The sequence below is a fragment of the Acartia tonsa genome, chromosome 15 (genome assembly GCF_053477335.1).
Source record: "Acartia tonsa isolate MP-2025a chromosome 15, ASM5347733v1, whole genome shotgun sequence".
Lineage (NCBI taxonomy): Eukaryota > Metazoa > Arthropoda > Copepoda > Calanoida > Acartiidae > Acartia > Acartia tonsa.
Genome location: NC_137274.1, coordinates 2194949 through 2208748, shown reverse-complemented (window position 1 = coordinate 2208748; position 13800 = coordinate 2194949). Strand labels below are relative to the sequence as shown.

The 13800-nt window shown below is 30.0% G+C and overlaps 2 protein-coding genes across 2 annotated transcripts in view; both read left to right on the top strand.

Annotated features, from left to right (window-relative positions):
* The window catches only part of LOC145307369 (uncharacterized), a 126916-nt gene that overhangs the window by 42075 nt on the left and 71041 nt on the right, over positions 1-13800 (top strand). The window lies entirely within an intron of this gene.
* LOC145307368 (uncharacterized) overlaps positions 837-13800 on the top strand; it is a 46280-nt gene continuing 33316 nt past the window's right edge. The window contains exons 1-10 of the mRNA XM_080149748.1: positions 837-894; positions 4536-4667; positions 4850-4957; positions 5475-5536; positions 5993-6068; positions 7034-7082; positions 8353-8442; positions 10516-10583; positions 12917-13024; positions 13620-13676. Of these exons, the coding sequence (XP_080005874.1) occupies positions 843-894; positions 4536-4667; positions 4850-4957; positions 5475-5536; positions 5993-6068; positions 7034-7082; positions 8353-8442; positions 10516-10583; positions 12917-13024; positions 13620-13676 (802 nt within the window). The 5' untranslated portion in view covers positions 837-842. The remainder of the gene's footprint in view (positions 895-4535; positions 4668-4849; positions 4958-5474; positions 5537-5992; positions 6069-7033; positions 7083-8352; positions 8443-10515; positions 10584-12916; positions 13025-13619; positions 13677-13800) is intronic.

Here is a 13800-nt window from a genome sequence, read left to right as displayed (position 1 = left end):
TAAGGAGTGGTCTGACCGCTATGACTAGAAAAAGTAATTTTCTCTAAAAATACACATGAACCACCAGAAAATTTTTTTATGTCTCTAACTGTAACAGGAGCCGAGATAGAGGGGGGGGGGGTCAATATGACCCCCCCCCCCCGATCTATTAAGGTGGGAATAGGGGCCCGATCTGTAAGGGTTAAGGAGAACCATATTGGTTCAGTGGTTAGCAAGATCCTTGGTACATACAGAGAGACAGACACACGTCATGTTACTTTATTATAAGGATGAAATATAAAAGTTTTAATATCCTCCTCTCTCATTTACTTCTTTTTCCATCATTCTATTTAATTTCAATGTAACTAGCGAAGCTACTCTATCATTTCAAATGTTTATCCCTCTGACAGAGATTTTCTCAGCCCATAAAAAAGATAGAAGGCTGAAACTTTTTTGACCAAAATCCCATCACTAACATGCACAATAAACTATAAAACATCAATAGCAGTCAAACTGCTTTTTTTTTAGTTTTTTTTCTCTTTTTATACCCCCATATGATTGATGTTTATAGTTTGATTTAAAAAATTTTTATTCTGAGCATTTAGAATTTAATTTAATTTTGCATAAAAATAAAATAACTTTCTCCAATAAATTCATTCTTAATTTCAACAAATAATCTTTAAATTTATTTGTACTACATATAATTCAAATATCAACATGAAATTAGAAACTAAATTCATTTTATAAAAAAATAGAATAAAGGTTTTGGTCAATGGGAGTTTATTGGAGCACTATATATTTATACAATTATGATAATAAAGAATAATAATATTAAAAATATATTTAATTTCAGAGCCAACAAAATGTACTTATCCACTTTGTGGGTAAGCTGCATTTGTGTAATTTTAAGTCAAGGTAGGTTTTAATGTTTTTATGTTAGAAACAAAAATTGGAACATCTATTACAACAAGCATAACATCAAATAATAAATATTGAGTGAGTTTCTTTTCATTCTTTTATGATGAAATTCACGAATTTTTTAAATTTTTGGATATGCCTCCTGATTCTGGAGCTTTTTTAAAAAAGTTATAGGTCAACTTATATTACAAAATATGCATGTTATATTTTTTAATGTTATTCACATATTTGAAGAAAAAACATGCATATTTTGTTTCATAAGCTGACCTCTAACTCTTAAAAAAATTTTTAACAGAGACCACATGGAGGCCTGCAGCTCCGGAACAAGGAAGTCTATCCAAAAAATCTTAAAACTTCTTCAAATTCATCATATAAGAATGATTTTATCTACAAATTGAGCTGTGTGTCTTTCCTTTTCAACAACGTCCCTGTGTATTATTTGATTTTATCATTAATAACCTATCCTCTCAGTCCAAAGATAAAGCCTAGGCACCAGGTTTACACAAATGTGTCAAAACTCCCCCCCCCCTTATTTAAACAATAGGATGATTTTATCCTTTCATATAAAGTAGCTTTTTTAGCAGTCTGTTATTCACTGAACTTATTTGGGTAAAATTCATTGAGGTCCCAATATGGTTTTCGGTTATAATTCTGTCCCTCTTGAACATTAGAATACAGAGTCCCTTGATGCATGGTGCACAGTTGTTGTAATCTTTATATTTTAAAATCAGGCTATTTTGAATGCAACTAACATAACAAAAAATCAGTACAAGTGTAGAATAATATATTTTGGCAAAACAGCTCCAAGGGGTTTTGAGATATGTAGTATTAGGAATGCACAATTAACCCTTAACGGCCAGGGGTGGGGGGAGAGGACGTTGAACGCTCCATCTCCGGTTTTTTCAATTTTAGGTTCCAGGTATGATCCTGCAGGTCCTGATCCTCCAGGTCTCAAGAAATCTTTAAAAGGCTCCTGTGGCCTCAATTTTTGACTTAGAGACTTCAAATTTTAAATTTGAACGCCCCCCCCATCCGGTTTTTCTATCTCATTTTCTGTGTGTGAAAGATAAGGAGCCCAAACTGTGTGACTTTTTAAGTTTGGGTATGACACATAACTGAGAGTTGGAATTTTTTTAATATCTCCATCCTGGCGGGCAAAGGATGCCAGCAAAAATATTTTTTTGACTTAAAAAAAGCATTTTATCCTTCAAAAATTTTAAAATATCCTCTAGTAGTACATCCTTATATTAAATACAGGTGTTCAAGTCAATTTCAGGTTCCAGGTATGATCCTGCAGGTCCTGATCCTCTAGGTCTCCAGAAATCTTTAAAAGGCTCCTGTGGCCTCAATTTTTGACTTAGAGACTTCAAATTTTAAATTTAAGCTTTTCTTACATGTCTATATATAATGTATTAAAATTTCATAAAGATCCACTGCCGTTTTCCTGCCGACCGCCGACTGCGGCAGCTGGCAGCTGCCAAGTACAGCTTTGGCCGCTGAAATTTATATTTTGATATTTCTAACATAAAATTTACATAAAGATAAACATTTTCTGATAAACAAATTTTTTATATCTACAAAAATAAAAAAATACAGCCGTTTGAAATTTTTAAGTAAATAAGGTTGTCAAATAAAATGGTGAATGAAGCGAAAATTGACTTTGAATTACCTAACGCAACCCCCCCCCCCCCCAACCCATTAAGGTGCGAATGTTAACCCTTAACGGTCTGGTTTTTTCTATCTCATTTTCTGTGTGTGAAAGATAAAGAGCCCAAACTGTGTGACTTTTTAAGTTTGGGTATGACACATAACTGAGAGTTGGAATTTTTTTAATATCTCCATCCTGGCGGGCACAGGATGCCAGCAAAAATATTTTTTTGACTTAAAAAAAGCATTTTATCCTTCAAAAATTTTAAAATATTCTCTAGTAGTACATCCTTATATTAAATACAGGTGTTCAAGTCAATTTCAGGTTCTAGGTATGATCCTGCAGGTCCTGATCTTCCAGGTCTCCAGAAATCTTTAAATGGCTCCTGTGGCCGCAATTTTTGACTTAGAGACTTCAAATTTTAAACTTAAGCTTCTCTTACATGTCTACATAATGTATTAAAATTCCATAAATATCTGCCGCCGTTTTCCCGCCAACCGCCGGCTGCGGCGGCGGGAAGCTGCCAAGTACAGCTGCGGCCGCTAGAATTTATATTTTGATATTTGAAATATAAAATTTACATAAAGATTAACATTTTCTGCAAAAAAATTTTTATTCTAGCTTCAAAAATAAAAAAAATTACAGCCGTTTGAAATTTTTAAGTAAAAGGACCTAAAAACAAAGGTTGTTAAATAAAAGGGTGAAGGAAGCGAAAATTGACCTTGACTTACTTAAGGTCGGAAATTTATCATAACACAGGGGACTTACACAAAATTTTTTAGCCCTCTAGCTCTAATAGGAACTGAGATAACATGGGGGGGCGTTAAACGCCCCCCCCCCCACCCCGACTGATTAAGGTGCGGCAAGGGGCCCGACTGTAAGGGGTTAAGGGTTAAAGTCAGTGTAGTTTTGTAATTATTGCTGTGTCAATGTCCCTCAATAAAATGATAATTAGTACAGGAAGAAAATGGCAGAGGTATCATTGGATTAAAAATATTTTAGTTATCCAATACAAAACATTTTGATTGTTGATTGTTAAACAATAAGATATAAGTCTGTTAGTTTTTAATATGTGCGATCATAACATTTCATGTATTTGGCCATTTCAAAACAATCATTTTGTAGTAGAGGGTACTGAATACAACCCCTCTACTACAAGGCATAAATTTGTCCGATAGAGCCCCTAAGCTCCAGTGGTGTTATCCAATGAAAGTCCTTCTGATCTATATGTTTCGAAGCTTTATTAGATACTGATTTAAAAAACAACAAAAAGTCATATTTATAGTCAAATACAATGTTAAAAATAGAATTGGGGTAGGAGCCCCAAGTGGCGTGTGTGAGAAGGAGGTGCACTATCTGCGCAGAGGCAGGAAGGGTAGGCGAATGCTGGGGTAGGCAGGTGGAGGCGAAGGAAAGGGTAAGGTCCGGCCTGTAGAAGGGGAGGGGGGTAATCCAATACCCCCTTCAACTTGTGATAATCTAGGTGGTCCAGGCTGACCGCTCTAGTTAATCCCCGGCGCTGTTGATAACAATGGCCTTTGTTGTCTGGGTGAAGGATTAGGGGCAGATGATTTGTAGATTGTATATCTAATATTAGCTTGCAGCAAATCTTCTTTACAGAACGCTGGTCAGTCCGTCTACTACAATTTCATTGTCTTAGTAAAAGATGCTTTGTGTAAAAATCAACAGAATTGTCAGTTAAACCGTCATATTTGTGCAAATATAGATAGTAAGTTTATTTTTTTGTAACAATAACTTAAGAAGGTTGTATAAATTATCTAAAACCTACAATTTGGTTTAATTCGTATAAGTAATGAGTGATTTAGTACAGCATGTTTGAATTTAGCATAACTTTCCACCTAAAGCTGCTGTGACTTCTGATCATAATTTATAAAAACAACAGATTTCTTATATAAGGGTATTATATTTCTATAAATATGTATTAAATGGATGAACAAGTTAATTCATACAATCAATAATCTTTGTACAGGAACGTGTTACAAATACAAAGTGTTAACAGATGCAAGGAGAAGCTGGACTGATAGCAGAGCAGAATGTCAGAAAGCTGGAGGCGACCTAGCTAAAATAGAAACAAATGATGAATGGCAATATGTGAAAAAAGGTACATGCCCCTTTTTTAAAAAAGCCTATTCCCCCCATTTTTTAGTCTTTTTTTCTATGTGCTATTCCTAAAAAGGCTATAATTCAAAGCATTTTTTAAATTTTAAATCCGCTTGTAGTTTATATATTGTATTGCAAAGAAAAATCATATCTTCAAAGAATTGTTGTTAAAAACTTATTCAGACTTGGTGACAGAGGTGCTCAACCAGATTGGAGCTAATTATGGTGTATGGCTTGGTGGTACTGATGAACAACAGGAAAACACTTGGATGTGGACAGATGGATCTCCAGGTATTAACTGTAACTGTTTTTGTTAGTTAGTAGTAACAAATAGATGGATATATTTAAAGTTAATAAAGAGGGTTATTTTTTTCACGTTTTTCCATGCAAAATCCAGTCAAATGCACTCATTAGGTCAAACTGTTCTTAATTTTTATCAAATGGATAGTATAATAAAATGCAAAATTAAAAACAGTTAAAAACCTAGTAAGTGGATTTGACTGAAAGCATATGATCTAACTTTATGGAATTATGTAGAAAAAATTACCCAGTTTTTTGGCTTTTCTCAAAATATCTTGGGGTTTAACAGTCTTTTAAAAGTAATATGGGTAATATAGAAGATTTTTTACCCGCTCCAATAAAAAAAAAAAAGATTTGACGTCCCTGCAGGCCCCCCATTTATAATTTAGATTCATTTCAATATAATAGGATCCACAATGGTATTTTGTGTGAAATCATCATTGATGTTTTATTTATTTCCTTGTATTTATATTGATGTAAAAATTGAATTTCTTATTTTATAATTTAGTTAGTTTTACTTATTGGAGAAAATGGTATCCGCGGAACAGAACTGATAGCAACTGTCTTGTAGTAAATTGATTTTTTATAATATTAGTACGGAAGAGTAGAATAAGATTAAATTTCATTTCAAAATATTGATCCAAGCAAGAGATCTCCTATCAGAATTGTAAAATTAAGGTCATTTCTGCAAAATTTCTTGGTTTTCATGGTTATTTCAGGATATTTCTGGCTAGGATCAATATTTTAAAAACGAATTTTCATCTTTGCTCTACTACAAATTCAGGAGAAAAAAGAAAATTTGTCCCCAAAAAATTAGTGATTTCTACATTGAGAGAATAATTTTAAAATCTATTACATATCTTATATAATATATTACATTATAACAAAAATGCAACAAATTACAGAATAAAAATCATACTAAAATATAATTGTAATGCATTTTCATCTTACAGTATCATTTTAAAATAAAATTACTGTTTCAAATAAATAAAGGACATGATTGAACGCTAGCTTTGCAAATTTTAGACCACTGACTATGGCAATTGGCAATGGTTTGACTGGTACTGTGATCGTCAATACTATGCTGTGTGTGAGATACAAGGTAATTACAGATACTTATATAACATGTTCCTGGGTAAAAATAACTTGAATACAAATAGTTCAAAATAAAAGGGGTAAGGAGGCAAATAATGGCTCAAATTGTACTTTAGTAGGAACTTCTATATAAAAAACCACACAGAATCTTAAAACCTATAGAAACTAACACTATGACTACAACCACTACTACTACAACCACCACTTCTACAACCACTACTACTGCAATAGGAAATCTGCAGCCGTCATTTAAGTGTTTCAATTTTTAAAAGCGAAGCTTTTCTATAATTAGGGTTGGTTTGTCCATCCGTACGTCCATCTGTCCGAGATAGTTAGCTTTTATTCCTTAATTTAGGCATAATAGAATTGTCCTATTGATATCAAATTTTGCATGATGATTCCTGTAGTAGTTAGGTACGATTTAGAAACTGTAGCAACTCTATAATCATTACCAGAATTTTACGTACATCCATTTTAAACATGTTGATTTTTCTACTTTTTTAACAACAAATTTTTATGTGATGTAATCATCCATTTTTTCAAATTCCTGACAACAAACATTCAATTCATAATATAAAAAATGCCTGTTAACCCTTAATAACCTGTTTTCTATCTCATTTTCTGTGAGGGCTTTAACTGAGTGAATTTTTAAATATGGGTTTGACACATAACTAAGACCTAATTTTTTTTTATACAATTGTACATTAAATGGACAAGGTATGATATACTAAATGAGAAAAAAATCAGGATTTCTTGGATGCTCAAGTTACAAAACCTGCAATGATTCTGTTCAAATAATGAATCTACATTTAAAAAGCACAACAAAACTTTTAGTAGTAACTATTTTAGGCAAATTATATTTTAAAGATTATTATGTAAGGGTCCTTTTATGGATTTATCTCACCAAGCAGCCACAGGAGCCATCCTAAATTCACTAAAATTTTTGTTTTCAAGCTAAAATATTTAATTTAGTCACAGATGATGAAAGTTTTGATTATGATACTGGAGATAGCATGATCAGGTAATAACCTCTCTGCATTAGTGTAAAACATGTCACCTTCAAACTTCACTATTCAAACAAAGTTAAAAATAGTACCTACAACTTGATGCACATTACAATAGTAAGAGTAAGGGGAATGCCTTTTCCAATAAACAGGCACATTGCCATGTACTTTTATTAGTTCCAAACTAATGACTTGCAATGAGAGGGTTAATTGTCAGTTAAATATTACTTTACCTCATTAGAATCACTCATATTTATAAATGTATACTAAAATATTATCAAATATAGATTATTAAAGTTAAACTGTTTTTAACCTATTTTTAAAACATATATAAAAAATATACTATGACAACAGTAGAATCGGACTGCAGAGCCTAAATTTGAATTAAGTCCCAAATAAAATTTTTTTTGGTGGGATTTAAAAATTAATTTTTACTGATGCTCTGGTCATTTTTGACCAGAGCAAAAGGTCTTTTTTTATTGGGGTAAAATTCGTAGCTTTTAGAGTGTTTTGCTTCATAAATCTTGTATTCTGGTATAGAGTAAAATTAGGCCTTTTCATCTAAATTAATTCATTAAAAAAATAATTCTTTGTAATATATCAATGAATTAACATTAACATGTTTGTGTTCTATCACTTATTTTAGAACATAAAAAATGGCTGTAAAGGGTTAAATGACAACAAATGTTTATGCAATACAGCAAATTTATTTTTGTCACATATACAAATGTGATATAAAATAAGATTATTCAAACTTATTTTTTAAAATAATTTTAAAAAGTATGTATCTTTTATGTGTATGGTTTTCATTCTTTTCATTTTAATTAAATAAAAATTATTTAACTACATTGGAAATAAAACACATTGTGAAAAAACTCTTTTTTTGAATTGTAAAGAATTGAAATAAAACAAGACTTCTTATTGGTTAGACTTCAGAATTATTTGTTTTATTGTAAATGTTAGATTTTTCAATGGAATTAAATGTTTTGGAAAAAAAAAGTTATTTCCAATGAACAGAGTAGTGTTTTTTTATTGTATCAATATAAAGTGAATTATATAGAAATGTTCTGTAAGCCACAAAATTAACCGAAGTAAAAAAAGAGCTTTTGCTCCAGTCAAAATGACTACAGCAACACTAAAATTAATTTTTAAATCCCCCAAAAAAAGTTTATTGGGGACTTAATTCAAATTTGGGCTCTGCAGTCTGATTCTATAGGTGTCCTAGTATATTTTTGACCCCCCTGTCCAAAAATAGGTTAAAAACAGTTTAATCTTTCAATGCTTTAGGAATGCTAGTTATCGCTGGAAAGATGGCATTATCCATTACCGATTCATTGACTTTCAAAGAGGTGAAGGATATGATGATAGTGAAAGAAGGTAATTAAATTTTAAGACGATAAATTCAAGCTTCTATTTCAGATAAATAGCCTAATTTTCTTAGTAAATATTTTGGTGACCTATATATTATATAAACACTTCATTTTTTGATTGTCTGTTGCAAATTGCTAGACAATCCATTCTATAAAATTTTGTCCCTCCCTTTCTTTGTCAGTAATTCAATGTCATTTCAAATTCATGGCAAACCCCACCTGAAAATGTGTTAAGTTAGAAAAAAACCTGTGGAAATGATGAGGTCAGGACAAGCTTCTCCTAAATCAAATTAGTTCCTCATATTAGTTGAAAATTTTCTTGTTCCTTTGGTGATTAAATTTTACTTCTTTCTTTGGAGTACCTTCTACCTAACCTCCTTTACTGTCTTATTTTGTCATTCATGTTCATCATGCAAAATTAGTCACATTCCAGTAGAATATACAGATATTGGAGCTTTCTAAAATGGTCTCTAATATTTTTCTAGCTCTAATACTTTTACACAGTTAAAAGGTGAAACTTTAAATTAGATATTTTAGAGAAAAGTGAAAGTATTTTCATATATTAAATCTTTCAAATATTGCACACAATTGACCAAATTGAACATTTAAGATGTATTAAACTATCTGAATTTAATGTACAATCGAAATACATTCTTTAAAAGACAATATAAGCCAATGAGAGCATGCTGACATGGCTTTTGAAAATGCTAAAGAAAAAATTACTTTTTTTAAAATTGACTTTAGCAAGGACTTTTCAACAGATAAGCTTAGTTATGAGAAAGCCAATAAAACAAAAATAGAAAAATTTGAAACATTTCCAAGCAGATTAAAATTAAAAGTTCTCTAACATTTTTCTAGCTCTAATATGTTTTGTGATATATTATAGAGAAAAATACAAGTATCTTTATATAAATCTATCTAATATTGCTCCAAACAATCCAAATACAACATTGAAACATTAAAAGACAACAGGTGGATGCTAAAATGTAATATCAAAGAAATAAATGCTATTCAATTCTAATTAAAAATCATCTATAAGTCATTTTTTAATGTAAAAGGTGTTTCAAAGTACAAGGAACTAATATTTAATATCTTAAAAATCTCAGTAATAGTTTAGAGTACCTAATGGTGTTTATTAGAAAAGAAATCATTGTTGAGGTGGCAAAAACTAATTTTATTTTATAAGGTTGTAAAAAATTTAAAAGAATAATCAAATGTTGGTAGAAAAAAAAACCAAGAATAAGTAGATTATAATTTTAAACTGCTTGGAAATGCTTAAAATTCTAACCAATTTTTGGTTTATTCACAATGACTATTTCTATTTTTATTAGGATATGCTTATATTTATTCAAAATATGAGATGATGGTGTTTAATTAGCTTTCTCATTACAAAGTGACAACTTTATGCACCTTAACTTACCTCAAAATTGTTGCTAAAGTTGATTAAATTTAATTTTATTTTAAAAACCTGGAATCATTTTTTTCTTTAGCATTTTTAAAAATCACTTCAACATGCTCCTATTGGCCTAGTCTTATTAAGTATAGAGTATTTGGATTGTACATTGAATATAGATAGTTTTAGGCACACTAACTGTACAATTTGGTCAATTTGGAGCAATATTACATGAAGATATTTGTATTTTTTTTAATTTCTAATTTTATGTTTAACCTTTTTGCTGTGCATTTTATTATTTTACAGCAATACTTTAAAATAAGATAAGTATTAGAGCTAGAAAAATGTTAGATATCTTTTAAGAAACCTCCAATATCTTTATATTTAACTGTAATGTGAATGAATTTATGTGATGAACATGAAAGACAAAATAAGACAATAAAGGAGGTTAGGGAAAGTTACTCTAGATATAAAAGTAAAATTTGATAAAAAATGTAATTGGAAAAAATTCAACTATGGGAACTTGGGAACCTACAAATTCAATTTAGGGAAAGCATGTTCTGAGCTCACATAAGGTCACACTACATCCTGTGAAAACCGTTTGGTTGGGGTGCGTATATTATTCAAGATGTCTTTAGTCATTTAATATTAGTATTTTCTTGGTTTCAAATTAACGTTAAAATTTAGGTTTACAATTACTCAAAAAAGAATAATCAAAAGGCAAATGCAAAAACTGGAGTCACAACTTTCAAGAGGTATTTTTTATGCTTTATTATTAGATAGAAATGCATAATCTGTGTTTGATACTCATAATCATTTATTTCTACAGTGTAAACTAACTTTGTTGACATTTTTACAAAATCATGTTTAAATAATCATGTCCAAATCCTCTCAATTCATATATGAAGATTCTTATAACTCCTGGAAAGGATTTTTACTATTTTTTGAAGGCTACCTCCAACCTCACAATATCATCCATAGAAAATTTCCTTCCTCCCCCCCCCCCCCACACAAAAGAAGAAAAATCATTTACATTGTTTTACAATTCCACAATCTAAAGATTTCTGTTCTGCTTGCCTGTTATGTTAGTTGCACTAAAATAAGCTAACGAGAAATATCTTTTTATTCATTTGGTCCAACATGCCAAATGCCAACAAATCTAAAACTTTGTTTAGCCCATAACTGTGTAAAAGAATTTTTTGGGTACTGTAGCAAATTTAAAAATAGAAGTTTTAAGGCACTTTTTATATCAAATTTAGCAAAAATTTTGTAATAATTCTAAATAATTAAGTAATTCCAAATATATATCAATTTTTTAAAACTTGCTTCTTGATCACTTAAAGTGATCAATAATTAATTTTTTCAAAATGCATTTTGGTTTACATTTTCTTATTTTTTAAGTAATTTCCATAGAATAAAAGTTCAATTAAGAAAAAAATCAGTTTAAAATGCCAAGCTTATTTCCACATAAAGTTCACATTAAAATTTGTGCAACAATTAAACTATGAAATAATGAGCCATTTCTTCGCTCACAGATAAAAACAAAAAAATCAATACTTAGGAAATATTTTTGTAATACATCTCTATAAATATTTGTCTTTGAAGTTTCTTTAAAATGTAATGAAACAGTTTGGTTTATTTTATAAAATCCTTAACCAAATTTCAGTATGTTTGAGCCGGTATAAAGACAATAGAAAAATTGTTTAAAACTATAGAAAGAATGATATTTAAGAATTAGATTGTTTAAAAAGTAAAAATTTATTATATTTGCTATATACTTCAGCAAAAAATTCAATCATTTTATTAAAGTTTTTCCATAAAAATAAACATTATTTTTTTTATTCCAATGAATAGTTATTGTAATTCGTCACACACACACACACTCATACCCCACCTATCTTGCCACACACACACACACTATCATAGTATAAAACTAACACACACACACACTTAACGCACCCACCCACAAACCCCCTTGCTACCTAAATAACCAGGGAACTAGAGGCATAAGACAATGTCGGGTAAATTTATGGATATTTACAATGAAAATATACACAAAATTACCCATTTTGTAAACAATATTTGGTGGTTTAAACATTTGGACACTCAAAGTAATAAACCAACCAATTAAAATTCTATGAAAGTCCCCAAAGTTAATTAGCCAACTAACAAAATGTCATTAACTTTGGGAACTAATGTAATAAAAAGCCAAATATCCATTTCCTCCCTGCATACAATTACATACAGAATGGTGAGTTTTAAATGAAAAGATTTAACAATATCCTATTTTATAAAGTTGTAAACTTTTTTTATCTGTAGAAAAGGGACTGCTGAAACAATATGGTTCACTTTTACAGTGAAGCTTCTTATAGTTTTTGGGAAAAGTTTTAGGCTATTCTATTTTTATTTAAAAAGTCGTTCGTTGGTTTTAAGCTATTTTTCTGCCCTTTTATATCCCTTTTAATATCCCTAGATACTAGAGATGCAGTTGCTTGTGGATTAGAAATTAGAAAAATATGAATTTAGATTTGGTTTCTTTTTATACATTAAATAATATTTATTTAACAACTAAGCCCCCAGGTAAAAATATGAATGTGTGAGAAGGAAGAGAAACAGAGAGAGAGAGAGAGGGAGAGAGAGAGAGAGAGAGAGAGAGAGAGAGAGAGAGAGAGAGAAAGGGAGAGAGAGAGAGTTAATGCAAATACCGAGACAATAAAATATATTTTAAATTTTGACCTTTAACTAATTTTAGTTTTTGGATTTTTTATAATTAAAATGATTGTCAAGTGTGTTACTTTTAAATGATAAATAAAAGAAACACACAATGTTTTATCAATTTTGAATGCAATTCTCTATAAATCACTACAATTGTTTGTATTTAATTCATTTATTATTTAATTTTCATAAAAATGACGTGCACAGTATTGAACTGTTCAGAAAATTTGAAAATTCTTTTTCATCTAATTAAATAGTTGTCATCTTTATAGGCAATATTTTTAAAGATTTATCTTCTATTGTCAGTTATCTACCTATATATATAACATTATTTGCAAATTCACAGCCACTTTAAAATATTAATTTAATTAAGATTGTATCAGATTTATTGATCTGGATGAAAATCCAGATTCTGAACTATATAATGGACAAGAATTGGAAATTACAAGATGGGATAAAACTGCATGCCATGCAACAATAGGTACCACTTTAAGAATTTTTTTATCTTAAGGAATTTATGATACTCCAACTTTTTTTTGTTTTCTTTCACTTAGATGGCTTTTGAACTAGTTGAGCTTTACTTTGTATACCAGCCCATTATGTATAAGTGGGATGGGGGATAAAGTGGTGATTACCCCCCCCAAAAAAAAGATTACCCCCAAAAATTATTTCTATTAATTACCCCCAAACACAAACTGTCCCCCCCCCATTAAAAAACTTTATCCCCCCCCCCTAAATTAAAAAGCTTGGATGCCCCTAATACCAACATTGTTAAGCTTGATTAAAAGTATATCATGAGTAACAGAATCAAAATCTTTCACTGCAGCAAGGAATACTCTGATAACATTATCTCCATGATTTATAGATTTATTAATAAAATCAATTATCATAAGAATTACATTGTTAGTAACCTATCTTTGGAAACCCAAACCAATTTTTATCAAAGAAATCATTGGCATACCAGAAATACAATAACATTCTGCAAATTAATTTTCAAAATAGAATTTTCAATTATTTATAAACCTAAAACTAGGTCATATTTTATCCTTTTACATAACTTATTCCTAATTTTTCAGGATCAACATCTCCATCAACATTATTTCTTGGCCCTGCAGAATGCTATGCTGATAATGGTATACTATTTTTTTAATGTGTTTTTTTTTTAAATACTTACGGTTAGATTTACTAAAGATGATTATGATTTTTACTAAAATTTTTATTAATTTCACATTTAAAGTAATTTAAAATTTCTTTTTT